This window comes from Columba livia, chromosome 6 (assembly GCF_036013475.1).
Source record: "Columba livia isolate bColLiv1 breed racing homer chromosome 6, bColLiv1.pat.W.v2, whole genome shotgun sequence".
Classification (NCBI taxonomy): Eukaryota; Metazoa; Chordata; class Aves; order Columbiformes; family Columbidae; genus Columba; species Columba livia.
In genome coordinates this window covers 2,830,906-2,858,878 of record NC_088607.1, presented here as the reverse complement: position 1 = coordinate 2,858,878, position 27,973 = coordinate 2,830,906, and the positions used below count along the sequence as shown (strand labels likewise).

The 27,973-nt window shown below is 42.7% G+C and overlaps 1 protein-coding gene across 3 annotated transcripts; it reads left to right on the top strand.

Moving 5' to 3' along the window:
- On the top strand, nucleotides 1-25,561 carry NPS (neuropeptide S). Of its 3 annotated transcripts, XM_065066730.1 has the most exons (5): nucleotides 1-9,361; nucleotides 9,571-9,828; nucleotides 19,815-19,876; nucleotides 21,001-21,082; nucleotides 23,362-25,561. In XM_065066730.1, the coding sequence occupies exons 4-5, from the start codon at nucleotides 21,041-21,043 to the stop codon at nucleotides 23,569-23,571; spliced, it is 252 nt and encodes an 83-aa protein (XP_064922802.1). In that variant the 5' UTR covers nucleotides 1-9,361; nucleotides 9,571-9,828; nucleotides 19,815-19,876; nucleotides 21,001-21,040; the 3' UTR covers nucleotides 23,572-25,561. The 3 variants fall into 3 exon arrangements, with proteins under 3 accessions (XP_064922802.1, XP_064922800.1, XP_064922801.1); XM_065066728.1 differs by lacking the exon at nucleotides 19,815-19,876; XM_065066729.1 differs by lacking the exons at nucleotides 1-9,361; nucleotides 9,571-9,828; nucleotides 19,815-19,876 and adding an exon at nucleotides 19,883-20,878.
- The last annotated feature ends 2,412 nt before the right edge of the window (nucleotides 25,562-27,973 follow it).

Here is a 27,973-nt window from a genome sequence, read left to right as displayed (position 1 = left end):
GGTGTTCCTGCTCCATGGGGGGATTGCACTGGGTGAGCTTTCCAGGGCCCTTCCAACCCCTGACATGCTGGGATTCTGTGACACATTCTGTGAAAATCACTTTCCTGTTGCAGAGGAGTTTGTCGTGGCTTCAGAATTCCCCACTGGAATGTGATCAAGACCCTTGCAAGTGGTTTTGTTTTCTTTTGTGGGATTTTTTTGCAACAAGGAGAGGGAAAACAGGGCAAGGAGAAGAGCAGAATGGGCTTCTTCAGGAGACGGTTCAGCATTTGATGTTTAAAATTCCCTTCTGGGGGTATGTCCCTCTCCTGTGCCTAAAATTGCTTTATGAATCAATACCTCTGTTATTCTGGGGAGGGGTCAGGTGGATAACAGAGACAAAGCTCCAAATTTTGTTTCTGACAAGTAACTAGTTGGAGAGGTCTGGGTTTGAGCAATAACCAGGAGTTCCCATGTTCTCCCACTTCACTTATTCAATGACTGTAGTTGACCTGTATCCAACACATTCTGCACTTACAACCTCCTCTCTCCTTCCAAATCCAGTCAGGCTTTTGTGCATATTTTCAGTGACAGGGGATGAATTGATACTAGAAATGTCGCCATTTTATTTATAACAAGAAAATAGAGAATGTAGCTGCAACGCAAATATTGTGACCCAACAACAGAACTGTCCTAGATTCTCACATCTTGTTTTGAAATTTTATGACAGCCTTATTGCCCAAGGGTACAACATAATCACTTTGCAGTTCACTGATATGCTTTCTTTTAGCATCTGTACTAACTGTGTTTTTATCCCTACTGCATGTAAGAGCACTTTGTAATTCTTCAGATGCATAGAAAAATCCCATCTCAAAGTGTATAATGGCTGCAATTGTGTTTATTTTAATTTGGAATGTAAATATGCTTTGAAAACTAACAATCTTTCCACCCTTTCACCACCCAAATTCTTCATCGATGATATTGGTTTTCTGTCTTTGCCCTGGCTCACCCAGTCATAGATTACTCTATTGTAATATTTTTAAAGTAAACTTCTGAATATCTGAACAACGGGGTCATATTTGCAAACGTTTCTGGTGGTACCAGGGGCTGCAGGATTGCCCCGGCATTGAGTCGTGTCCTGCATGGAGGATTTTGGGGGCTGATGGTGTAGCTATAGCAGACTAGATCTGCATATTCCTATTTAAATGTGTATGAAAGTAAAATAAATGGAAACTGCTCTGTTTTTCTGTTAAAGCCGTATGCGCAAGGGCAGAAGAAGAATCAATGTTTTGATCAGTGATCACTGAAGGGCAAACAACTAAAAATGTAGTCTTTATCCTGAAAAGTGCTTTCTAACGGTGCATTTTTGGATCATATTGAACACCTTAGTAACACCCAGCAGCTGAGTGAAAAGAAGATGTTCTTCCTTGGACTCTGGTCTCCCCGAGAACCACACTTGGGTCTTCCAGGAGCACGTTTATGTGCTCATCTCCTCTGAAATCAAACGCCTTTCACCTCCGTCTCGATGAAACCTTGACCGCAGTTGAGTTCCTCCGAGCCCCCGCTGCGTGTGGGGAGATGACGAAGAGTGAACTGGACTTTGCTGACAATTAGGAACATCGTTCCAGAGGAAACAAAAATCTCGCTGCCGAGATCGGATCTGACATCTCTCTGACGTGCGGGTGGTACGAAGCGACACGGTGAGATCATGTCCCAGCAAGACCTTGTTCTCCTTGTCCCGACCAGACCTCCATGGAGCTTCTTTGACTCTTCCCTCTCTTGTTCCTAGTTGATAAATTCGATTTTTGCCAATATACTCTTGTGCGTCTCTCAGCATCATGACAGCTTCAGGCAGAGGTTACAGATGAGCTTCATGCCCTGGATTGTTTCACCTGGCTTCCCAAGTTTGTCATTGAAGAGAGACTTTATGTCTCAGCATTTCTGTTTTCTGTTGCCTTCAATAAAACAGGACCTTCACATGCCCGTGACCAGCACAGCTTCTTCTCATCTTTTATAGGTGCTTGCATTAACCACATTAAAAAAAAATATCTGTTGGCAGTGAGCGGTAAGTTTTTTTGGGGAAAAAAATCATCCCTAAATTAATAAGTCATGAAATATTGTATGGTTATAAATTCTGTTTAATTTGGATTGATAGATATATATTTTTTTACAGAAATCCATTGCTGCTTTCGTTTCGGGAGTGTCACCAATGCAAATAGGGCTGCTGCAACCACACTGGAGGCCCCTTTGCTGCAGATGAATGTTGGTGAACCTCACGTGCTGAAACAGCTCAGATAAGCCTCCTGTTTACTACCGATTACTACTACTAACCTCTGTTATACTACCAGAAAAGTAATTAATACATAGAGATGGGAGAGTGTTGATGATCTCAAACTTTTCTGTTTCATTATGACCTTTTGTTTCCTATCTGTGGTTTTAATGGGTCAGCTTGTCTTACAGTGATTAGTCTTCTCGTAATTTATATGAATTTCTGACTTTCACATTCTGGAAGAGGGAGTGTAGCTGTTATCTTTCATATTCTTTCCCTTCTGCTGTTTTCTTTTTGGTATCTTCTTTTTAGGATACGCATTGATACATGCTTTCCTAGGAAGTGCAGATTTATTTTAATTTTAACCTACATATACTACGCGTTGATTTGTTAGGAGTATTCAAGTAATTCTGAATCTTCAAATTGGCTGTTAAACTGCTTACAAAACAATTGGAACTGCTTTCTCTGTGGCCTTCTACAAGGCAGCATCAAACCTGACAAAGACCTTGGTTCCTGGAACAAGAAGAGCAAATATAAAGCAGGATCTAAAGAGGTTCAAAAAAGCCACAAGCAATCAAAATGCCTTTCTCTAGCTACGTGAGAAGTATCTTTTTTCGGGGTACTTATTATTAAGAAGGATTCAGGGAGCAGCGAGATATTTATAATATGTAAATAGTCTAGTCCTGAACTTGAGAAAATGAGACCATACTGGTTTAGCTTAGCGAATGTTTTAGAAACTTTCATCCTGTGTAGCAAGATTTTGAAACATTCCTTCAAAATATTCATACCTGTGCCTGCACATCTCTATTGGGTGTGCAAGCGTTGATATTAATGGCAACATCATGAGTTCTCATATGCTAAATAGTCCCAGCTTTTCACTTCAGAGACATTTTGCCGAGAAAGTAGCATGCAGATTTATTTTAGTGGTGTTTTCTTTGTTTTGCACTCCATTTGATGAGTTTGATACTCTGCGCCGCGCTTCCCATTTGTCTGTGTCACAGGGACCGTTTGCTCCACTTACTCCAGAGATCGGGAACCTGTTGAGTAGCACTTGACTCAGCTGGCAGAGGCAAAATTTCACTTAGACCTTTATATAAACAAATATCATCTGTTTTAAGCAACGATGCGGCTCTGACCAACTGTCTTGTTTCAGACTGCATCCCAAAGTGCGTTTCTTACTCAACACCCAGTGAGGAGGAACAATCTTGTCTTTCTGGAAATCAAACTAAATGGTTATATATGCACTGTCACTACCAGTGTTTTAAACCCATACAAATTCAAGGTTTTTCATGCTGGTTTTTGCTCTCCCAGGCTGTTAATACATATGAACTATTTTTTGGTTTTCATTGGATTTTTTTGTTTGTGTTGTTTTTGCTGTCACAGCCCTGGAAGCTGATGCTCCTGACACAGCTCGACACGAAATTTCGGATGCATCCAGAACACACCTTCATGCAATCTCTCCTTTATATGCTGATAAATACCACCTGTGCGCTTCAGCTCTGCATGGCTGAAATCAGGAGAGGTTTTCAAATTAACCTCAGTGGGAGAAAAACCTGGCTTAGAGTGCTCTCACACAGACACGCACACTCAGGGCCATTAACCACTCGTGCACGTCTTGGATCCACCTGCAAAAATACCAATTTTCAGTCTGAAAACCATTGACTGTAACTGCTCCGTTAGAACAGGGAAAGGGCGTTTTAACTGTTACATTTCATAATGGTGGCTGATGTCACCTAAAATCTTTTTCCCACCACCTCGAAACTCATGGTACACATTAAAGTAGCACAGTGCACCATTGTGGATACCGAAAACTCTCGACAGTGCTGGTGGGACCGAGGAGCTCACTTGGGGACCATCTGTCTCTTCAATAATCTGTGAAATGCTTTGGAATCTGCAGAGCAAGAGACTTGCACCACCTTGAGAGGAGCTGGTACAAAGGCAGGCGATGGAATTGAAGTTTTCCACCCCATACCCATTTCTGGTGGTCTTGGACCTGAATGCTACCCTGGAGAAAATAAGAAGCTATGAGAAAGCATTTTTCAATTGGGAAAACATTTCTGGGGAGTTGTAAAGCACAGATGCTTGGGCACAAAAGGGTGAGCTGCCCCGGAGCAGAGCACAAATACTTAGGAGATGGCAGGAGAGGTGGTGGGTCCATCGTGCAGCATCAGGAGAGGAAGCTTTGCTGCGTGCAGAAACCCATTTATTACAATAACCGTGCGATTTTGACCGACTGGGCTTCTTGCTTGTTGTGTGGCATCGGCATGAAGAAGATTTATCTCTTCAGCGAGATTCAGTTGCTTTTCTGTCTTCATTCACCGTGTCCCATGGCATTTCACTCATCGCTGCCGAGAAACATCTCTCCCAAGAAGGGAGATCCTGTCACGCAGCCACGAGCTGCGTTGGGTTTGTTGTTACCTTTGGTGAAAGCTGGCAGGGAAAGGATCATTATCCACAATTGTATCCACAAACCGTTCCTCTTGAAACCACAAAATAATTATCGCTACGATCATTCACTCAGTGATTCATTTCTGGGGACACCTGTTTTTTGACAGGTCCTTTCACAGGAGTGCGTCCTGACAGGAACAGCTTAAGGTATCCTCCAAAAAAAAAGAAAAAAATAATCAGAAACAGCTTGGGATGCTTTATTTTAATTTATTATAATGCAAAGTGCAGCCCAGGCCTCACACGTGATTGATATTCCCAGGCACCGCTGGGAATCATCACTCCACCACATCATTTCCATTGCAAGGCGGCTTTAGGGCATTTGCGCACGTTGATACTCTCTTGGTCATTGACTGCAACACAAAACAGATATTAGCTTTTCCTGACAACGCCTCTGACATAAACCCACTTATTTCATCTATCATTTCTGTACTCGTTCTCCACGTCTCAGAATTTAATACTGGAAGGGTTGAAATATTGCGTTGCCGTCTCTGCCGTGTTGTTTCTCCACGTCTTCCTCGTTTGCTGTGTGAATTGACTTGGGAGATGCCTACAGACAGCAATAAAGACCTTTCGACACTTCCAGACAAATCCCTGTTACTACAGCAAAGAGCCGGCGATAGTTCCCGGCTCATGGAAAGCCGTCTGTAAGTCTCATTTTCGTGTCTGCAAACAGCCACAGAATTTCATATATCCACAGGCTTTTGCGTAGCCGACCTCATTGCAAACATGTTGTTAAAGCAGATGTTTGGCAAAGTAATTAAAAGTTCTAAAGACTTTATGACTGTCATTCCAGGTAGTGTCTTGTGCTATTTGACTCTTTCATTCAGTTGTTGTGTGAAATGCTTCCATTTCCCAGCGCTTCCTAGAATAATTAATGTTGTTGTTACTGATGTATTTTGGAATATGGACATTCTTTTGCACCATTTATTTTTGCATTCTTTTGCATCGTTTTTTCTTGGAACCAGTGTATTCAGCACAGTCAGGGTGTTGATAATGATAAGCTGCACAAAGAAACATAAAACCAAGCCAATGCAAATGTTTTAAGGGGCATCACTGCCACGTGCTTTACCTGAGTTTGGGACAAAGTACCCTTTACTTCTCATCTGAGGATGTTTTTGTAGGTCAATGTTTTTTCTAATCAACTTTCTCATTGTAATTATTTCTCTTAAATTATTTGTCAGACAGTGAAAGTCCAGATTGCTGCCACCACAACTGAAATCCTGGAAGTTTCCATCATTGAACCTGCAGCCAACTAAACATCACCTCAAAAGTCATGAGCTGTGTGGTGTCTGTTCCAGCAGAATGCTGGTTCAGACCGACAAGCTGTTCTTTCCAAGGTAATCACTTTAATACAGACTTTTCTAGCTGAAATCTCAGGAGGGAACCATGTCCGCCCCCATTTCTGTGGTCAGAGGCGATGCATTAGAGCCGGAGAGGAACGGTCAATACCTGCTCACTGCAGACAAGTGGAATCCTTCATGGGACCTGCTCTGGGGGTAAGTTTAAATTGCTTCTCTCAGGACACCTTATTGAAGTCTTGGCGAGAGTGTTTTTCCAGTTCTCTGCCACTACAGGACAGGGTTGTATAAAATGCGGTTGTGCTGCCTCAGGGAAACTTCAAGTCAACAGATGCAAATGGTACAAGTTAAAACATTGCAACGATCCTAATAATGAAAATAAATATAGGCTCTGCCAAGAGAAATATGCTATTGCAAAATGAACAATGGGGTGCAAGAGAAAACATACAGTCTTGGAAGCAAGTACAAAGAAGTCTATAATATAGAAAACTTGTTTGAAATTATTATATCTAGTAATTGAGGCACTTCATTTACAATTGCATACTGTTTTCAGGCATTTCCCAAAATTCTTGAAGTTCTCAGCTATTTCACAAAATAATTTTCTTCGTAATGTGTCTGTAACACACATAGCCCATATGTTTGTCGACATACAGCCTCTCTGGCTATCAAACTTACATCCTTTTTGGGGATGGAATGTGCACAATAAGTATTGATTCCTATTTTCCACTTGACGCAGAATAAAATAATTGTATCAAATTGTAAAGTCTTAATTGCTGATGGATTTTTCCACGGGCAAAGGCAGAGAAGGGAACACGCAGTTTTCCATCAGCATCCCCCCGGGCAGTAGCATCACCATGTTTTCTTTTCCAAGGATGTTTCAGTGCAGGCATTTTTCTGCTCCGTGTGTAGGAAGAGGGGAGAGGAGCAGCTGATGTGATGTAAAGGAAACCTGTGATTTTTTTCGGGTTTTTAACCAGTGTCCAGAATTCTCTCCAGAAACTCCTGGTGCCTTTGACCCGCTAACCCCGGCCACCTGGGAATCGGCACAGATTGCTGCTTCATTATGGCTTGGCGTGTCACTGCATCGCTCTCCCTAACAAATGCGTAGGGAAGTTTAGTTGCAGAAAGGCTGAGAGAAACACGTGATTATTAAAAAAAAAGACAGAAAAAAAACCAAAGCACAACCTATGGCTTGTCCAACAATATGTGAAAATCTTTGGTTACTTGACATTCAGTTCATTTACTTCCTCAGATTTATCGTAAAATATTTCACAGTAAAACTGAAGAACTTCTGCCCCACTTCACAGAGTATTGTTTGTGGGGTTTTTTTATGGTTCTCCTGGGGAAACAGTCATTTTCTCCTCTGCGTTGGAAAGCTCTTCTCATGGGGCTTTCTGGTGAGATCTTGTGTACCGGTGGCACGGAGCCCTTGCAGGGTATTGCAGCTTTTGCCTTCAGGAGAAAAGGAGGTAAAAGCAAATTTTGGGGCTCAGCTCTGACTGTGCTCCTGGTGAAACGATTTTGCAGAAGTCGTGTGTGTTCCCCTTGCAGTTGCTTTGGCACGGAGGTGGTTTGTTTGGCGTGCCTGAAGACATGACAACCAAATAACCACAAGATACAGAGGTGGCATCATTGGCATTCTTGTGTCATGCTAATACCTCGAAGCTGTATTTGTTTTTAAAATGAGCCTTTAGAGGCGGTCGGAGATCTGCAGGCACTGATTGCTGGCTATCGATTCCCTCCCCCCGGGTGGCTCTGCAGCCCTTGTCGATATTGGCTTTTTGATACCCAGCCTAAAATAGGTTTTCTCACCCACAGAAGAAACCCACATCACAGGACACCATCTCACTAAGTGCTAATTCGACAGCCTTGTTGGCAGCCCTTGCTGCAAGGACAAGGAGCTGTCAGAGCCCAGATGTTGGAATTGCTAATAATTCATGCTAAAACCAGAAGAAAGTGTGCAAAATGGAATTTGATTTTCTTTTCTAACCATGGAGAGAGGCTGGTTGGTAATGGGGCACATAAAATACTGTGTTCTCCCCGGTATCATCGGATGTAAACTAAAATAGTATGGCATCTTTGCCTCTGATGGGACTAATTATTTCTAATATTTTTCTCCTGAAATATTGCATAGTGAAAACCTCAGTCAAATCAAGCCAGAGCTGAAATACTAAGCAAAATAAGTAAAAGCAGATTCATTTCAAAAATAGGTAAGGAATCAATTGCATGCAGTTTCCTGGAACTGTAATTTTGTTTGTGCAGTTTTGAAGGACCTGACTTGTGTTTTTAGCAGCATGTTCTGTTACCTGAATGGAACAATCTCTGCACAGGCCTGATGATGACCCAGCAAAAAGCACAGGTCTGCCTCCCCACACTGCTCTGTTCGTCTAAACTACAGATGATTTTCTGATGTATAAAAATTTATGCACGTACATTTTAGCAATTAACAAAAAAATGAGCATTAGGAGTGAAAGACTCAATTATATTTAGTTGTTATATTTAACAAGCAAGATGCAATATAAATTAGTAAGAATGTGTATAAACACAATTTAACAAATACAAGAAGAAAGGTACTTACGTCTTCCAGTATGCAGTTTATAGCCTTGTGCAATGTAATTATGTTTATATGAGTATGAGCATAATAAATTGTAGAAAGTCACACAGCAATGAATGAGAACGGTGTATGTAATGCTAATGATGAACAGTACCATGGCTGAAATACGAACATAACCCTGCAATTTGTGTAACAGAGGCAAGAGTCAAAGGGTGGTTTGTTTTGTGTGTATTTTATAAGTGAAGGCTGAGAACGTGAACCAAAGACTAATTGGGAGGGAACCAAACCAAGATGGTCTCAGACTGGCATTATTGCTATCTCATATTTAAACACCTTTTTTTCTTCCATTTTCCATGCACGTGATCCTAATGATTCCTTTCACATTCCCATTCACCCTGAGCTCCGCACCTCGCTTCTTCTCCAGCTTTTTAAGCTGCTCACAGGGTATGGGACATTCAGGGTTCAGAGCAGAATGGGCTTTTTGCTGGTCGAGCAGCCTCAGAGGTAGAAGACAGACCCTAGTAAGGCCTGGTAACTCGGGATTTACATCCTGGAGGGATTTCAGCCTCTCTTTTTTGGCTGCAAGACTTGGCTCTTTCAGAGGAGAGGACTGTGTGCAGTTGATGCCTAGGGAGCCTTGAGCCCAGGATGGCGTTTTAACATCTATTACAAAGTTTGACATTTCTATTTCTTGTGTTGCTTCCCAGGCTGTGACCTAAATTATAAGTAGAAGATATTAAGCCTGGATTTTAACTTAACAGCTGACTACACCCACAGGAGAAATTAAAGCACAGTGTTGTTCTGTGATTGAAGGTAAGCAAGCAGTGAAATTATACTGGATTCTTTGTTTAAAGTGCTGCCAGAAAGAGGAAATTTTGAATAACATTCTGTTCTTCTGTATTGCTCCTCATTCTCTAAAACCAGTCTCATACCCCCACCATATTTAGGCACGGCACAGTCCTGGTTTGGCTTGTTATGCTGGAATACAATGTCATCTAACCTTCATTCCTTACTCCTTCCAGGTGACTGTTAAGCTTGTTTCTCCCCAAACCAGCATTTGCCAGCTCTTACTGGAATTTCTTCACCATAAAGTCTGGGGGGGTTTGTGTGCAATGTCATGATTGTGGTACCAGAGAAAACCTTGGGAAAGGAACGTGGCAGAGCTCCAATTTCTTGGTGAAGCACAAGTCCTGAATTGCTGGTTGCTGTGAGCGTGCAGAGACTGCGTCCCACCGTCCGTGGCTGGTTTGCGGCTACCTGATGGCTACCGAGCTCCTTCTGTAAGTATTGAATGTGTTCTTTCGTAAAATAGGAAAAAAAAAAAAAAAAGATCAAAATTGGCAAGTATTGACTCTCAGTCCTTGGGTATTTCCATCTCAGCCGATTCTTTCACCTGCTAATAATATACCAGTGGATTTAAACCTCGTGTCCTTTGCTGAGGAGTGAGATGCTCTAATAGAACCCACCTTCAATCTTTCAGGGACGATTTGGTTGATGCTGGAGAAGTAGGCATTTTATATTGGGCTTAGCTCAGTGAAATTTCAGCTGATGCCGCAAGAATTAATTGATTTCTGCCGGTTACAATCTAAGGTTATCTTGTGTCAGGAATTTCTCTCATGACGCTGCTCACAGACAAGGTGATAATCTTGTCTCTGAAGGCAAACATATAGAATACATTTTAGTGATCCCCTGGAGCAGTTTCCCAGGCAACTGGAACATCTTCATCCACAGCAGGGTGCGGGGCCTGCCCGGCCGGCTCCCTTTCACCACACAGCCCGCCGTGCCTCGCTGTGCTTGGCGGAGGTTTATAAAAGCAAACACGGTTTGGATGAGGTTTGGATATTTCCTCTTGAAGTTAAGGTCACTTGTGGATCTGGTAAAGTCCAGAATGAAGATGGTTTGGCTGCTCACGTTGGGAAGATGCGTAACTCAGTAACTGGGCAGGGAGGGGATTGTCCCGCCCTGCTCTGGTGTGGCCTCACCCGGGGCACTGTGTGCAGGGCTGGGTGACACAGTATAAAAACATACAAAGCTACTGGGGAGTGTCCAGAGGAGGCTATGAAGTTGGTGGAGGGTTTGGGGGTGAAACCATATGAGAGCAGCTAAATTCACTGGGTTTGTTCAGCCCGAAGAAGAGGAGACTGAGGGAGAGCTCATGGCGGGAACAGCTTCCTCAGCAGGGGAGCAGGAGGGACAGGGCTGAGCTCTTCTCTCTGTGACAGTGACAGAACCCCAAGGAATGCCAGGACGATGCACGAGGGGAGGTTTAGGTTGGACATGAGGAAAAGGTTCTTCACCCAGAGGTGCTGGACACTTGTCCTGCTTTTGTTAAAAAACAAGTTTCTCTTTCAGTGAATTTTGCCTGTCAGCTAAAGGCTTCATATTAACTGCATTTTCCTGGAGAACCAGACACATGTTTTGGTAAACCTAGCAATGGAATGCAAACTTATTGATAAGCACAGATGGAGGGCGACGAGAAACAAGTGACCAAGAAACTGACCAACTGTGTATAACATTCCATTCATGTGAACACTTCATATAAAAGTGGGAGATCGCGAGGATCTCGTCCCTTTTTTCCCTCTTTTCTTCTGCTCATGGCCGACATTAGGAGAGGACCTTGCTAGTCGTCCCTGCAAACTGAGGCCTAGTGACAGACTGAATCCAGCTCCGGTTGGCTGCAGAGTCCAGTCCAGGACTTTGGTTGCCGGCTCTGCAGTTGCTGAGACTTTCAAGATTGGTTTTGTATATTTTGTATTATTTTCTCTATTCTTACTAGTAGCATTAGTAAAACATCTTTAATTTTTTCCAACTCTCTTCTCTCTGTCCTTCTTTCCCTCCCAATCGCCTGTGCTGAGTGGGAAGTGGGGAGAGGGAGGGGCAAAAGGGGGAAGTTGGGGGGAGAGGAGGTTAACAATACATCTGCCAGGGTTTTATTGTCACCCCGCAATCTAAACCCTCGACAACACGGAACAGGCTCCCCAGGGAGGTGTCATGGCCCAACCTGACAGTGTTCAAGAAGAGACTGGACACCGTCCTCAGACACACAGTGTGACCTGTGGGGTGTCCTGTGCAGGGACAGGAGCTGGACTCCATGATCCTTGTGGGTCCCTTCCAGCTCAGGACATTCTGTGTTTCTCCAAACACAGTGAAACACACTGCTCAGGGTCCAGAGATGGGCAAGTGAACCAGGAACTACCCCTTGCTAAAGAGAAATATTAGTGATACAAGAGAACAAAGCCCCATATGGCTAAAATTAGGACAGGGAGAATCAAAAGACCACTTTATGCAGTGGAAAAAAAAGAGAAAAAAGAAACTTAGCAAATGCATTTTGTTCTTGTGCTGCACTCATTCTTGCGGAAAATGGGACTGACCTCAGAAGGATAGCAGAGAACATGAAGTCCGTATGAACACGGTGTGCTCTTCTTCAGAATCCATCCCCAGTCCCTATTTATGCTACGCCACCCCAAATGTGTCAGCGGGGCTTTGGGAGAAGTCGTAGGTTAGAAAATAGCCCTGAGAAATTCAAAGTTATCAGGCTCTGCGTTTCCCATCTCTGACATTTGGAACAGAAATATCCAGTTTACAGCTTGGGAGCTACAGGGACTGTGAAGCAATTTGATGCGGCTTAAGAACATAGTGTGTAATTTGGCATTGAAAACTCACAGGTTGATTCTGAGATGCACACTGAGAAACCACAGTAGGGATGAACTGTGAACCGTTCCAGGGAACTGGGAAGTCTTTGGGTTGCACCTCTTGGTCACGTCTTTGATGCGCAGTTATCAGTATCCGAGCTATCTCGGTGTGCCTGTGGTATAGACGTGCCCTAAGGCCACATGCTTCAACACTTTCAAAAAGCACATGTTAAGAGACTCTTGCCCTTATATCAGAAGCCTGCAATGAGTTGAGTTGGAGTATTTTTAGCTCCTGTCCTGTTAGCTTAGATGACGCTGATATTATGAAATTTGGCAAGGCAGAGAACTGTAGGGTTATTTGAGTTTCAAGGGATCTCTTATATGTAATGTGGTCTTGCTGTTCCTGCTGTGGTAAAGAGACTGGGAACTGCGTGAGCTTCGCTTCCTTAATTGCTCATTTATAATTTGTGGTGCTAGTCTGGAACGTCTCGGATCTCATGAAGTAATGACGAAGGGCAGGCCCACCCCGGGAGCTGGAGATCCAGGAGCTGCTGGAGACCGTGCTCACCGCAGCACCAGGAGAAGCATCACCTTGTCCCCAGGGCATAGTCCTTATGCACATAAACCCTACAGAGATGGTTTGGGTCCCACCATATTCACCTGGTTATTCAGCGCTGAGGACCAGACAAGTGATGCACGTGGTGCCTCCATGGGGTGTGAATTCAGGGTGCTCCTGTGCTGCACAGGCGAGTCCTTCACCTCCCAGTGCTTCTTGCTTTTGAAAAGACATCCTCACCCCCTCTGAAACTTAGTCCCCATCTATCTCCACACCTCACAGCAGGGACTCGCTCAGCCTTTATTGAAAAGTGCAATATTGAAGTCCATCATGTAATTTTTTCAGCGTGCTCGTGTGATGGGAATTGGGTTTAAAAGCATGAACTTTTGCTGCTCGAATGAAAGAGCTAGCTGTCAGCAGGCAGGCTCTTTGGAAGTAAAAAAGGGTCACAGGGCTTTTTGTGGACTACACGTTTGCTTCTGGCAGTCAATATAGTGTCAAGCGGAATGGAGAGCTGGGCCTTTTCACGTGCTGTGTCTGCAACACTTTCCCTGTGAGACTGGAGCAATGAAACTCTGCACTAAGTAGCTGGAGAATATCCACGGTCCTGTGTGCAGAGAACAATCCTGATCCTCAGCATTTGCAGCTTTTCCTATTCCCCCGAGGTTTTATTAACTTTGAGTGAGATTATATTAGCTTTTCTAATATTGGATTTCGCGTTTATTCATAGTAACCTGTGTTCTTCGTTAAGAAGTAGCATTTGATTACTTCCAAAGTTAGCAGCTGTGCGGAGGAGTACAAATCAGAAATGCCCCTGATGCTAAAAGGAGAGTTCATGAGGTGGAGAAGGGAGAGAGATGACGTTCATAAATTAGATATTAATGCAAGTGACAGAAGAATAAGGGAGGCAGATATAACTTCTTGAGGAGTTATATCACGTGCTAAAACATAATTAAGTATGAAGAAATGCTCACACAGAGCAAGAAAAATCCAGTCAGCTGCAACAGGTTTTCAGTGAAAAAAACAAAACTTCTGTCTTTTGGTATGTGGTGTTTTTAGGATGAAGCCTTTTATAAGGGGAGGAGAAAAATGAGGGGAAATCAGGCTCCTCGGTAGCTTATGTTCAGCCAAAAGGCATGTCAGCCTGGGCACCGAGTTGTATGGCAGCAACGTTACCTCTCTACTACTTGAGGATATTTATAAGCAACGATAGTCACCAAATAATGATCCAGGGCTGGCATTTTGCACGACAGAGAAGCTCCTTGCTGTCCCTCATGGGGTACCAAAGGCACCGAGTGGTACCAGATGCCTGGGTGCCACCTCTATGTCTGGACTGCCTGTAGAGCAAAGCCGACTCCTAGTTTGATTTTATCTTCCTACCAGCAAATTTGAAATCACGGCTATGTTCACAATGTGAAGCTTGCTCCAGGGTTCAGTGCCTATTTGTTTTCTGTTTAGTAGGTCTTTGCGGAGAAGACCCTGCCTATCAAAAGGCTTTTGCAGAAAAGGATGGCTCCTTTAAAGAGGCTGCAATATTCTTGTTTATTTAAGTGGCGCAGACAAGTAGAAAGAAAATAGCAGTGAGTTGAAAGAGCATGAAGAACAGATGGAAAATGCTCTGCATTTTGGAGAAAAAAGGTGTGTCCCCTCACCTCCTACAAATGACGACTGCTGTTCCAGATGTAGCTACTTATTTCCTAAAGGTACTTTAGGTCTTGTGTCACAGATTTAAACTGGCATCTTACCCTTCTCCAGAAATGCCAAGAGCTAATCTGCAGAACAGCTGCGATTTCTCCCTCGCAAATGGTGCCTGTTCAGAAGGAAACAAGCCACCCCTGAGTTGTGATTTGAATATTTTCTCATAATTCTGTGCCAAATCAGAGGTAACGTTGCTTCTCTCTCAGCTGATCAGACCTGGACTGTTTGGATATGAAACGAGACCATTGACAGATGTTTTGCATCCAGCTGACCTGTTTTCCAGCCTGAAGGTCACTCCAGATTGCAGAAAAACCTGCTCAGGTGTGAGCAATTCACCCCTTTCTGTCCACTCTGTAGATGGTGGGAGTCCTGATGAGCGTTTGGCATCCTCCGTGTCCCTCACCGACCTTGCACTTACTACAAGTCCACAGGATTGTGTCCCACGTTTTGCCTCCCAACCGTAATTGTTTCATTGGGTTAGCTGTGCTACCACCACCAGCTTTTGCCCTGTGTCTCTCCCTTTTTTCCGTTCCCAAATGACATAGTGCTTGTTTGTATGACATCTCAAGGACTCCGAGAGCAGAAACAGTGGTTTTGTAGTGAGATTCTGTAGATGAAAATATGCAAACTTGCTTGAGTCAGAATATTTTATTGGCGACTTAGCATAATAAAAAATATCTGATACGTTTTCCTTGTCTCAGCCTTATCCACTGGAGAACCCTGAGATACAGCACAATAACATCTATAAAAAACTACGCCCTTCAAAGCCATCCAGCTCTTTCTCCCTATTCCCTACTATTTATACTATTTATGTTAGCTTTCCCTGACTCCTTTAAAGTTTGATCCCTTTAAAGTTTGATCTGTTCTTAAGTCACATCAGACTTTCCTACATCCTTTTCTCCTTGCTTTCCTCAAAAAAAACTTTGCCTTTTCTTGTCTGTCTAGGCCTTTTTTTCTTCCTTGCTTCTACTTCAACAACTATTCAAACTTTCTCAGATCATCGAGATCTTTGTTGCATCTGAACAGAAATTGGGTTTCAGCTTTGACAGGTGTCTTTTTAGCTCAGCACTGACATCTTTGCTCAGGCAGCGACTTCCTGCAGGATCTATTTGAGACATTTCTGAACACATAAATTATGTTGGCATGCACAAATAAGCATAGCAAAAATGTTAATTACCACCACTTTTCAGTTGCTGAGTCTCCCCTTAATGGGTTGAGCAAGTTTTGTCTGCTCTGCCTTTTTTTGGTTTGTTTTCTCCAGATAAATTATCAAATGACTTTAACGTTCTGTGGTGGTGCGGAGAGAATAAGAGGAGCTTGTTTTTCGTGGCGTTGTACTTCGTGTGGCTTGTTTTTCTGAAGGCATGCTAAGGAATCTGACAGAAACACAAGAGCATGTGTGAATCGGAAATATGTTTAAATATGTTCTTGCCAAAGGCATTATTCTTGTCGTTTCCCATAGAATATAGCACGAACACGATAGCGTCAGCTGGAGCCGTGTGGACGTTTGAGCGCTTGGCAGAGGGTTTGCAAGGTGCTGAGTCTGTGGGAGATGGTGACGTTTGGCATCGCAGGCTCAGGTTTAACGTCACTGCACGATTCGACGCCATCGGCAGCTCTGCCCCGCACCCGAGATTGGGGCTGGCAGACCCTGAGAAGGAAACTCATGCTGCTCCATTGGCTGTAACCAGGAAAAAAAGGATATATATAATTACAGGTGGTGATTTAGACTTTCAAATCCTGAGAATGGTGGTTATGATGCAGCTGACAATTCCTGTCTGACGTGGCATAGAAAACATGACTTTAAAGCTAATTTATACTTCTGGCTCGGGGGATCAGGTTGCAGCTTCGTCCCCTTTGCTGTGGCAGTGACATGCACAGCTTGGATGATGCAGAAATGCTTCAAAATTGGGTGTCAACCCCGACGCCGAGGTTCACATTATTTGTATGTCCACAAATCTTGCGCCCTGTTCCTTACATAGTCTAAGACGGTTTGCTTGCTGCACATCTGCCCAGGCAAAGCAAGCCGACCAAATCACCATCACGGAGTGGGAGTTGCTGCTTCTTGCTTTAATGCCCTTTAGATTTTCTTTTGCTCCTCCTAGATCAAACCTGTGTGTCAGAAGGTGCGTTGCTGGAGCTTAACCATTGCTAATGCTAATGCCACGATGTCTGGAGGGAATTGCATTGAAAATTAGGTGCTAAAAAGGAGCTGCCGTGCCTCTTTTAAGCGAGGTCTGCAGTGCCACGGAGCTCGCGCAGCGTTTCGCTCGCAGGACTCGGCTCTGCGGGCGGCAGCCTTAGCAAGCAAAATGAAATTCAATAAACGTCTCTCTGCTTCTGGAGAACTTCTGAAGTTGAAACAAGGAATGCGGGGCTGCTTATCCACAGCAGCCAACGCAGGCCTCGACGGGCTCGGAAAATATGCACCTGACCTTTGACGAGACTATCGCATCCTCCACAGAGAGCGCTTCTGCCCGAACGCCTTGGCGGCACAGGAGCTGAGTAAATATCAAAATAACACAGAGGAGAGGCTCCAGCCCACAGGCACGAGCTCCATGTGCTCATCGAGTGATCAGAAGTGGTCACTGCCCGCTCAGATATCTGAGGGGAGGCAAGTGCTGAGCTTCCCCCCAGCTGCACCATTTGGCTTTATAACCCTTTACCCCTGTTAGCCAGGGACATGCTCTTTCTGGAGCATAACCAGGATTAACAAGATTAGAAACAATCGTGGCAGGAAAATCTACATCATCTACATCTACATCTACAACAAGTTTTTAGCTCCTTGGTGCTTCTGTAGACAAGATCTGCCCAATGGTGCAAGCACAGGGTTGTGTCCTCTTGAGTGAGAACACAGCAATAGCGGCCGAAGGAATAAACCTGCTTTCTGACTTCTGTTTTTCTTCTGTCTTTGTGTCCTGCTGGGATTTTCTATTATCACAAAGTCAGAGACAGATTTGTAGGCTGTAGGTATGATTAATTTCCATTTTGCACCTTGCTATGATCTCAAAACAAACCATTCTGGCTCTTTGCTTTCTTGATGGTCTTGAAAGCAAGAAAAACTATGAGCTCGGAGCAAAACACCCAGACAGCTGCCTCCAAAAAAAAGCCGTGCCGAGGTTTAACTGTAAACATCCTAGAGGGGAACAACAAGATTTGGCACCTTGCCTTTCTCCAAACCACTAACCTCCTGTGGTTTCCAGTGTTTGGGGTTGGTATAACCGTGGAGACAGTGGTTGGTATATGCTTTCATTTTTATTTTTTAGCAAAGGCACACATTGCCAGTTCAAGCACTTGAGATTTCCTACTGTGGTGGGGGAGGGAAATATAATGTTCTCGAAGTTATAAGCCTATTGACCTTATTAAGTTGCGAGGCTTGATGGGCTTATTGGCAAGCTTGGTGTTGTGTTTCATATGATTTTTGCGGGGAACCAAAGAAAAGGAGCAGCGAGATGCAATACAATATTCCTTTAACAAAGCAAGCAGAAGAGGAGAGGTGATGTTGGCTTTGCAGGGAAGTGGAAGATATTGCTGCTAATTTATTCTCATAAAATGCAAATTTTATGGAGGCCTGGAATTTTCATTATGGTTCTTAATGATTCATATGACCTATGATACCTGCCAGTGAACTTTACCTGGGAGCGAGGCCTCAGACTGGGTGCTCCGCAGACAGAGTAGAAGACAGAAATGTCAATTGCCACTTGTTCCATTAAACCTGATTCATCCAAACGTGAAGTGGGAATATCTCGAATGTATCTCAGTCTCCATATAACACTTTATGCATGCAAATCACAGTTGTGGTGTGTTAAATTGCATCCTGAACAGCTAGAAAAAACAAACTTGAAGAAGGGAGAAGCAGATGTGAGAGCTTGACTCTTCACGCTGTTGAGATAATATTAATACCGCTGCCGTGGGTCTCAGGGGTGGACAAACCCCCCAACCCCAGTTCAGGGTGGGCGATGTCTCAATATCTCGTATTCACCTGCCCACAATCTGCATGTGCCTCCTGTGAAAGCAGTTTGGGGTTGCTCAGCTGGTCAAAGCCTCTGAAAAGGCGGAATCTGCTCTTGGATTTTGGGGGGAAAAACCTCTTGGAGTCAGGACCGCAGGCTGCCAGAGGTGACTTTTAGGCAGAACTAGGAACAGAAAGCAGGCTAAAGAATTTTGCTGAGATCTTAGGCCGAGCAATTATAGTACAAGCACGAATGAAATACATGCAAACCCTCAGGTTAACCATTGTTTTCTTCCTAGTGTTCAGAGCAGACACAGTTGGTTTTGCACAGTAGGAGATTTGCTGCCAGATGAGCCTCCTTCCCTTTCCCACCTGCTGGGTGAAACAACCTTAATGAGCATATTTGATCATCTTTTTGTCCTTCCTTAGGAAGTCACACAAGAGCTGTCGGCCAATGGTGTTTGAAGTTTCTGTGATTTGCTGCGTTGCTCCAGGCTCCACAAAACTTCTTCCTGGCCATCTCCTTGGTGTCCACTGCTGGGTGGCCTCTCTTGGTTGTCCTCTCACCATCTGCTGATGCTGAAGGTGCCAACAGAGAAAGGCCCTGGGCATCTCTCATGTCCAAAGCTTATGAGTTAGAAATGTGGCCAAATCCGCTGTTTTTAAAGGGTTGTGATAATAATAAGTGTAGAAGGTACCGACCAGGCACAACAGGAGGTCACCAGCCTCAAACAACTCATAATTTAGAAGGCTAAGTAAATAACGCACCAGAGGTTACCCAGAGAATCTAAGGTACAAGCATCACTTTGAACCTAGAAATCCTGAAGTTAATCACAAGGCTTTTCTTGTCCTTCCTCTTCCCCAAATAGTGTTGTGCGAAGCTCAATTTTGTATTAAAATGGAGTTAAGCTAAATGCAGATACAATGAAAGCCAACGCTAAACTGTGCTCAAGCAGACTCCAACCCGACGTGCTTTTCGCTGCGGCAGAAACACGGGCTAATCCACTTATCAGTTGGAATTGGAGGTCCTGGGTCAGTCGGAACGGGATGTTCAATGCAAACAAAAGGATTTTTTCTCTGAATAAGAGGAGACATACTGAATATGCAAATAGTCAAATGTTCTCTTGACGGTTTTTATAAATGGATTGCTTACTGTGGTGTTTCAATGAGCTATTTTCATCTTACGTTTCTGTAGTCCTGTTGGTCCTGAAGAATCCTGAAGTACTTAACCAGCATCTACAAACATGTGCTTTTTAAATGCAATTTAAGAGTCATTGGATTATATCAACCAATGACATGATCAGTACTGGCATGTACCATGATAATGAAAAATTATTCAGCAACAATCTTTGACCAAATTATGAATTTTCTATAAAAAGTGCTAAAGGCTCTTACATGCCATTGTATTTCTTCTCACTCTATCTGAAGGCCTCACTGCTTTCTACCTTCTGGAATTAACTGTATCTACATCAGGAGACTGAATGTTCCAGGTAAAGTTGCCATTAATTTATAACAGCTCACCGAAGACTCATACAGGGTTCCCTTCTACAGCCCTTGTATGTTGATTTTTCAGTGTAACCACTGAAGGAAATGCAATGTTTTGGTGTTTTTCAGCATTCCCTTGCTTGTGCAGTCTAATATTCAGAGACTTCGCAGGACTCTTATTGCTTTTATGGTCCTTTGTATAAATAAACCACAGGATCCCCTAAAATATCGCACCATTAAATTAAATGTTGCACAATTAAATTTGTTGCAGCAGCAAATTATGCTCTTAGACATTAAACATTTGTTACATTGATGGAGATTAACGGAATTTATTAAGCTTCCAGATGATTTGATTGACTAAACTTAAAATAGGCTAAGATACCTCTGCATGCAAGAGAAGAAATTAATGTCCAAAGAACTTAAGTTCTAAGAAAAAACACTTTAAAATTGCGTGCATTGAAAACTAAACATGTAAAAAAAAAAGAGGGGGGGAGAAAAAGAAAAAGCGATATATATTGTTATCTGCTGTTCTATGTATTGTAGCTGCTCAGAGTATAATAAGATTATTTGAGGAACTTTCTACTTAAAGTGCACTTTTAGTGGTTTTCCCTTGCAGCCAGACTTTACAAGGTCTTAACATGATATATTGGAAGTGGTAAAACATTCCGGATTTTGAAATCTTTAGACCTTTGCCCAGATTTGCCATGATGATCCAGACTTAACCGTAAACCCACTTGAGAGACATTTTAACAGGACACTTTAAATGAAATTAGTTCATAGTTTCATAATGGCAGCTGAATGTGTCTCCTTGCCATTTTCCCATTTAACAAGAATAAAAGGCCAAACAAGGACCAATTAGTCATAATAAAATCAGCTTTGATGACATTTTCACTCCTGAACTCTGGTATAAAATGGTCATTTAAGAAAGAACTGAAAGGATATGTGGGGAATTCGGTAGTATAACTACATGTACATCCATATACGCTCCTGAGTAAAAAAATGATCAGGTAAAGACACTGCAGACGACTTTGTACATGGAGGAAATGTCCCGGTTGTGTCTTTCAGTGCATGCATGTAGTTTTGCTGCGTTTTGGTTTAAATTTTAACTGATCTCAGTTTTTCTTTGAAGTCCATGCAGGTTAAAGTTTGTTTTCATTCTGTGGATCTCAATGACATTTGTGTGCTCGGGTTACCCCATTGTCCCTTCCATGGTAAGTCATGCTTCTTATTTACTTGAAGATCAGATGCTTCATTTGTTTTAAATAGCTGTTTTATTTAAATTATTTTTTGTTTGCTTGTTTCTTTGTTGTTTTTTTTTATAAAAGGAAAAAAGTTTCTTCTATTAAAGTTATTGGTTAAATGTTATTACTTAATTTTCCTGGAGTATAGCTCAATTTTTGCTTTAGTCACTAATAAAATATGCAAGCCTCTAAAATAATCATGTGAGAAATCTATTGCATATTTAATGTAGAGTGTAGGGAGCATTTGCTGAACTTGAAAATTGTATGGAAAAGAGAAAAACATCCATCTCCTTTACATTTCTTGTGAATTCCTTGTGTAAATCAAATAGGTTCAATAAGGTATATGTATTAATTTCACTTATAGCTATCTAGTTCAGAAATCAGTAAGTTTATTTGTCACTGTTAGTGTGTAGGTAAAGGAGAAATTATTGTATAAAGTTATGGAAAATTATTGCGTAAAACCAGTAATGAAGATTGGATTGGACTATGAAAGAAAGTGGAACAGCCTATAAAACCGAAGTGAAGAGGTCACTTAAAGAATGCTAAAATCCTTTCAGTTTCTGATCTCGACCAGGTTTCCATGGCAGATATCAGGTCGAATTATGCATACTCCATTTGAGACCTTGCCCACTGGCATGGGATATTTTATTTCTGATGATGTTCAATTTTCCTGCTTTGGACAAAGTCTTCTTTAGACTTTCTTTATTGCTGTGAAGTGAGCTCTTGGAGCCACAGTTCTGATTCCTTTGTTTCCTCGGGTGTGTTTTGCATCATTCTCTTTTCATTAAGACGATCTGTCACTAGCAGGAGCGGTGGCCACTCCTGCAGCCGTTTATTTTATGGATGTGAAGTTCCCATTAGCCTTAATCTCTCCATCGCCCAGTTCTTCTGTATCTTTTACTTCTGTCAGTGCTGAATCATCTTTCATTTCCGATCACGGATAGCTTAGACACATCCTGATCTCACTAACCCCATTGCTTAATGGATCTCTTTCTGGAGGTGATATAATAAGTAAAATGATTTCAATTATTTCATATAAATGAATAGCTGGCATGTCAAAATAACGGTCTTTTATTCTGTACTGTAAATCCCTATATAGGTTGCGAGACAGCAGCTAAAAATTCAAAGGGAATTTTTTCTGTGCCTACATTTCTTGCAGGAAGAATTTCTTCTTGTTAGGGACAAACTTCAGTCTGGGGAGGAAATCCCAGTGTCAGTGGCCAAAGGATTCTGTGGGGTTCATGAGCAGCCTCAGAAAGAATCATTAATCTGCCTTTTATATGCACAGAACAGAAAAAAAAAATAAAGTATTAATAAAAGTAATAGCATACTGAGTTAAAACTAATCTTAGTGGAGCTAATGGCCATTTTAGCATTACTTCCAGCAAAGGCAGGTGTTAACCCCGTGGCTTTGCATGAAACCGTCTCCCAAGAGAGAACGCGGTAGCGACAGCTTTAGAAATAATGGCAGAGCATTTCTTTTAGACAGACAGTCAGCAAGCTGGTAAATCACGTTACGAAGGAAGATGCACAGAGCAACTACAGACATGGCAGGAGATGTTTCCTTTTCAATTCAATGTTAATTTAAGTGCAATTTAAATTTGTAAAAATTTATAAAACTTTTTTAATGTAGTTTATATCTTTACACTGTGAAGTGCAGGTAAAAGGAATGTGCACATAAACCTGCAGGGATTTTAATCCAGACTTTTTAAAACTCCCATTGCTATTTTGTCCTTTTAGTCGATTTATTCAGAACTACTACCATAACTAGTTGGAATTACTAGAAAGCTTCCTCCCCCAAATTTATGCTTTACAGGTATTTTCATTTTCTCTTATCTGTCTTTTAAAGTACATGACTTCATACCAGTGAAAACAAGATGGTGTTTCATTTTTAACTGAAAAAATCACATTTTACAGCAATAAACATGCATGCTACTCTAGGGAAGCTGTGTTACATGTCACAACTGGTCAACATCACGGAAAACAATTCATTTCATACCATAAAAATGATTGTAACAGTATCAGTATTTCAAACCAGAAAGATCACAGTCGAGTTTTCCAGAAAGCTACGAAAAAATCTGGTTTTGAATATGACAAATCCTTAGCAAATAACAGTTTGTCCTTGTCATTCTAAGCATAAATTGGTTTTGTGTTTCTGTTTTTCTTTTTATACTGAACCAGTCCTGGCAAATACACAGACCCATAATTTTACCTTTTCTTATCTGTCTCTCTCTTTTTTTCTATCTTCAGAGCAGCAATCCTTTTTATTTGAATTGCCAGCTGTATGGAAAATCTGATTACTGCCTCGTCCTGCTGAATAACTGCTTAGCCAAGGTGGGCAGGAATGAAGAACTGGCTTTTTTAAAGCCTCACCTGGAGATGCCTTTCAATAAAAGGTCCTTTCGCAACGGTGTTGGATCAGGAATTAAAAAAACTTCCTTTCGAAGAGCAAAGTCATAAGCAAATGTTCAAAACCACGCTCCCGATTCTAGCGTCTGATGTTTAACTTTGCGCTTAAAATCATTCTAATGCTTTTCTATGATAAAACCAACAGAGACAAATGTACCCGTGTAAACAGATGTTTCTTTGAAAGAGCACAAGCCAAGGGAAACAGATGGGAGTGCTCGGCAAGGGCTTTGTTCCCCAAGTTACAGTATCATAAAGTTTTGTATTGAAATGAATGTTTTCATTCGGTTAATTCCCCTTCTTTGTAAAGCTACAGATTTAATCAGCTTACTCTTGATTAATACAAAAATAGGCCCGTGCTTTGAATAGATGAGTGCATCATTCCCGACATCCCTCCTCTCTGCCGTAGCGGCAAAGCCACCGGCAAGGCAAGGCTTGTGCTTTCCTGTCCCAAATCGCATTTACTTGAAGACAACCGCTCTGGCAACGTTAACACAGATCTAGAGTACGTTTCATTTCAAATTTCCAAAGATACGAAGGGCCACTGGTGAGAGACAGAATCAGGCCCTGCTTGTAACATCTAGTTTCTTTTTAATATGGTTATTTAAAATGACTTTAGCAGGAAATAATCTCCTGAGATGTGTCATCTCATTTCCAGGAGAGTCCTGGGAAATCTCTCTAAGGCAGGGTATCAGTGCAGCTCCCGTTGCCTCAATTAATTGACTTACTTAGGCAACACACCTCTGAGGAAATGTGCCAAATGCGGTTTCTGCTCATCTGCTACAGTTGTGGCGCAGTGATTAACAATGGTGGGGTTTTTTTAATTTCCTGTAAAAAAAAAAAATGATTTGATCTGAAAGCATGTAAATGTGATATGTAGAAAAGGTCATCTACTGAGTTTCATGTATGTGAATTTTCCCCCGTGGCTGTTTCCTCCCAATGCAGTGTAACAAGCGGTGATGTTGGTTTGAAAGTGTTGCAAAGTGTCCATGCAAACGCGTTTTGAATTTGAAGCTAGGATATTAATAAATCAGTATATGGATGCTTTCTAATATTTCTGTGTTAAATATCATGACCCAGGAGATAGTTATTAAAACGGAGTAAGGCCAGTTGGCATCATCGCCTCCATGATGCCCATTCCTGTGTCTTGAACCCCTGAGCCCATGGAGGAAAGTGTCTCAAACACAGAGCTGTGCTAGTGTGATACTGGGTTTCTGGAGGGCAACTGGCTAATTTATGGCTCATTCGAGGGGATCAAACATAATCCTGTCTGTGTTTGTCCATGCTGAAATGTTTAAAGCATCATATTTTTCAAAGTTGCTTCAACTGTCACAATTCCTTTTGGGCACTGTTGGCGTTTGGGTTGCTTAGCTCTTGCAGTTCTTAGTCAAGTGACACTGAGACCTTTAAAATCATGCCATCATAGAACAGTTTGGGTTAGAAGTGACCTAACATACCACCTAGTTCCAACCACCCTGCCATGGGCAGGGACACCATCCACTAGACCAGGTTGCTCAGAGCCCTGTCCAACCTGGCCTTGAACATCTCCAGGGATGGGGCTTCCATAGCTTCTCTGGGCAGCCTGTTCCAGTGCCTCAGCACCCTCATGGCAAAGAATTTCGTCCCTATATTTAACCTACATCTCCCCTCTTCCAGTTTAAAACCATTAACCCTTGTCGCATCACTACATGCCCTTGTAAAAAAATCCCTCTCCAGCTTTCTTTTAGGCGCCGTTTAGGTACTGAAAGGCTGCAGTAAGGTCTCCCTGGAACCTTCTCTTCTCCAGGCTGAGCAACCCCAACTCTTCAACCTATCTCCACAGGAGAGGAGCTCCAGCCCCTGATCGTCTTCATGGCCACCTCTGGAATTGCTCTGACGGGTCCATCTCCCTCTTACATTGTTGGCCCAGAGGTGGACACCGCACTGCAGGTGGGGTCTCACCAGGGTAGATCAGAAGAGGAGAATCCCCTCCCCTGACCTGCTGGTCGTGTTTCTTTGGAAGCAGACCAAGATATGCAAATGTACAAGGAAATGTATAAGGAAATGCTGGATAATTGTCATTCTCAGTCACTCTTGTGACAGCTGAGTGTGAGGAAGCTCGGGCCAGCCAACGCGGTGGCACGCAGGTGTCCCACTTGCAGCAGGACAGTTAACCCTGTTCCATTCTAGGCTGCTGTGATTTCAGACATGGCAGATGTCCTGCAAATGCCATTTTCCACCTCACAGACCCATTTTAATGCCCTTGGCCACGTAAAACTGAAGGGCTCAGGATGACCCCTGGCCTGTGACCGCTGAACCTGTGGTTGGTGCTGCTGAGAGGTACCAAACTGTGGTGATTTTCTTTCCTTGCCTGTACTTAAGGAGAAGAAGTTATGTGGATTTATTTATGCCCTTGTGCAGGCAAGATGTGTGTATTCTGCATCTGTGCACGTCTGTATTCAGGAAGGTGGAGGTGTTTTGTCGCAGTGCAGCTCCCTGGCCTGGCTCTGGTTGGCTTCTTGCAGCTCGTATCACCACCCGACTTATTTTTCAGCTAAAAACCCCAAACAAGTCCAGATTTATCTTAGTCTTGGGCTTTCACATTCATTTTAGTTAAATTTTTTCTACATAATCAAATGTGTTTCTGCCTTGGTAACCTATGATAAACAAGGTCTGCAAGCCAACCGAGCTCTAAGTGTAGCTTTGAAAAGCAAACGCTTCCTTTCCATTCGTTGTGCAGGTATATGACTAATTCATTTAGTGTTTTGGCAATTGCTTTTGAGCAGGGTATATGCTGGAGGGATGAAGAGCCAGCATCCTGCTTGTACAGACCTTTATCCCCTCTTTTCGAAAGTATGGGATGCAAGAAAAATAGCTTCCTGGCTACAGGAAAAGTCCCATTATTTATGATTTAGTTATTCCCTGACAAGCCACTCCACCTTGAGGGATCTGCATATACAAAAAAGATGGTGTGAGGAGGCCACCAAGAGCCGTAAGTCTTGCACTCACCTAAATCACACCGAGCAAGCCTGGAAAATGTAGATGATGCAGCTGATTTACAGAAGTGGTTCTGTCACTGGCGGTCTGATTTCACCATCACCACCCGCTGAAAACTCACGGCTCTTCCGCTGCCTTCAACATGAAATGCTAAACTCTTTTCTGAACTTTAAAGGTGGCTTTATTTCGGAAAGAACAGAGGGTTACCTTAGTGATCTCTGTCAGAAAATAAGGATCTAAGCATGAGCACGCTAATTTTCATTCTGACAGAAACTGGAAACATGACATTATATGTCTTTTCTTCAGTGCAAAGAGGACAATAGGAACAATTATAGGAATGCCTGCAGCATAATTAATGTGCTGCAATGAATTATATTCCTTTCTGGAGAACAGGGATTCATTACTCTGTGAAAAGATATTTTGTTGACTTTCCTTACTATTTTTCTTGGCTAAGCTAAGAGAAACAAAAAGGAAAAAAACAAGTTTAAAGGGTGGGAAGAGTAATGTTTTGGCTCGGGATTAAGGACCAAGTTGGGAAGCCAGGAATGCCTTGAGTGCTCTCGGCCTTTGGTAGTCACTCAGTCTGAGACCTTAGATACATCCCTTCATTTCTACTCAGTTTCTCCATCTCAAAAATAAGAAGCTGTCTTCATCAAGCCATCTCACATAAGTGGTGTCATGACTGATGGATCTGGGAAGAGTTTTGGAGGTGTTGGGCAGGGAAGGGTGGTCTCTGCAGCCGGTGCATTGTCCTGGAGCTGGGAGAAAGGCAAGCGCTCTGCTGTCCCATCAGTGTGACCGGTGTCACCTTCAGCACGGGACTCAGCACCCTCATGTTTGTTTTCTAACCTCTGGGGAGTCCCATGGGTTTCATGGCCAAGCCAATTCCGAGGTTTATGAGCCGGTTTTGTCTGCGTTGTCCATTACTCCAGCTACTGCCAGGCAAATGGGTGAGACGCTCATGCCCCGATGAGGCTGAGCGAGCGGCATCCTCTACACCCGCACATTCAAAGTGCAGTTTATTAAATATTGAGCTAGTAATAAGATGTATCTTCTTCTTTTTTGACCTTGCATCCTTTAGTGAAACACATTAAAATACATTTAAAGGACAAGCAAAATCCCTGAGTCCAGAGGGATTTTATTTTTACCCTACTTTCCTCTGACTTGTTTCTTCCTTTAGAGGCTTGGAACATAAGTTTCCACTAATGGGCCCTTATCTTCGGGCTGTGAGAGTTGTCTTTGAGCAGAGCAGTCACTGTTTATAGCAGCCCCACAGCTGCAGGAGCTGGTTCTGCATCCCCATCCCCATTCCCACCCTTGGAACTGTGCACATTATTGCACATTATTGTACATTATTGTACATTATTGTACATTATTGTACGCTGCCTGCTGCTTCACTGCTCCCTAAAAATCATCTGTGCCTTCGAAGGAGACAGCTAAGGTTCACCACTAGGTGAACATGAAAAGCAAAAAATCCAAT

Coding starts and splice junctions, on each gene's coding strand:
- NPS (XM_065066728.1), top strand. CDS start 9,809: ATGGCTACCGAGCTCCTTCT. Junction 9,829..21,000: donor ATGGCTACCGAGCTCCTTCT/GTAAGTATTGAA, acceptor TTTTCTTTGAAG/TCCATGCAGGTTAAAGTTTG. Junction 21,083..23,361: donor ACCCCATTGTCCCTTCCATG/GTAAGTCATGCT, acceptor TTCTATCTTCAG/AGCAGCAATCCTTTTTATTT.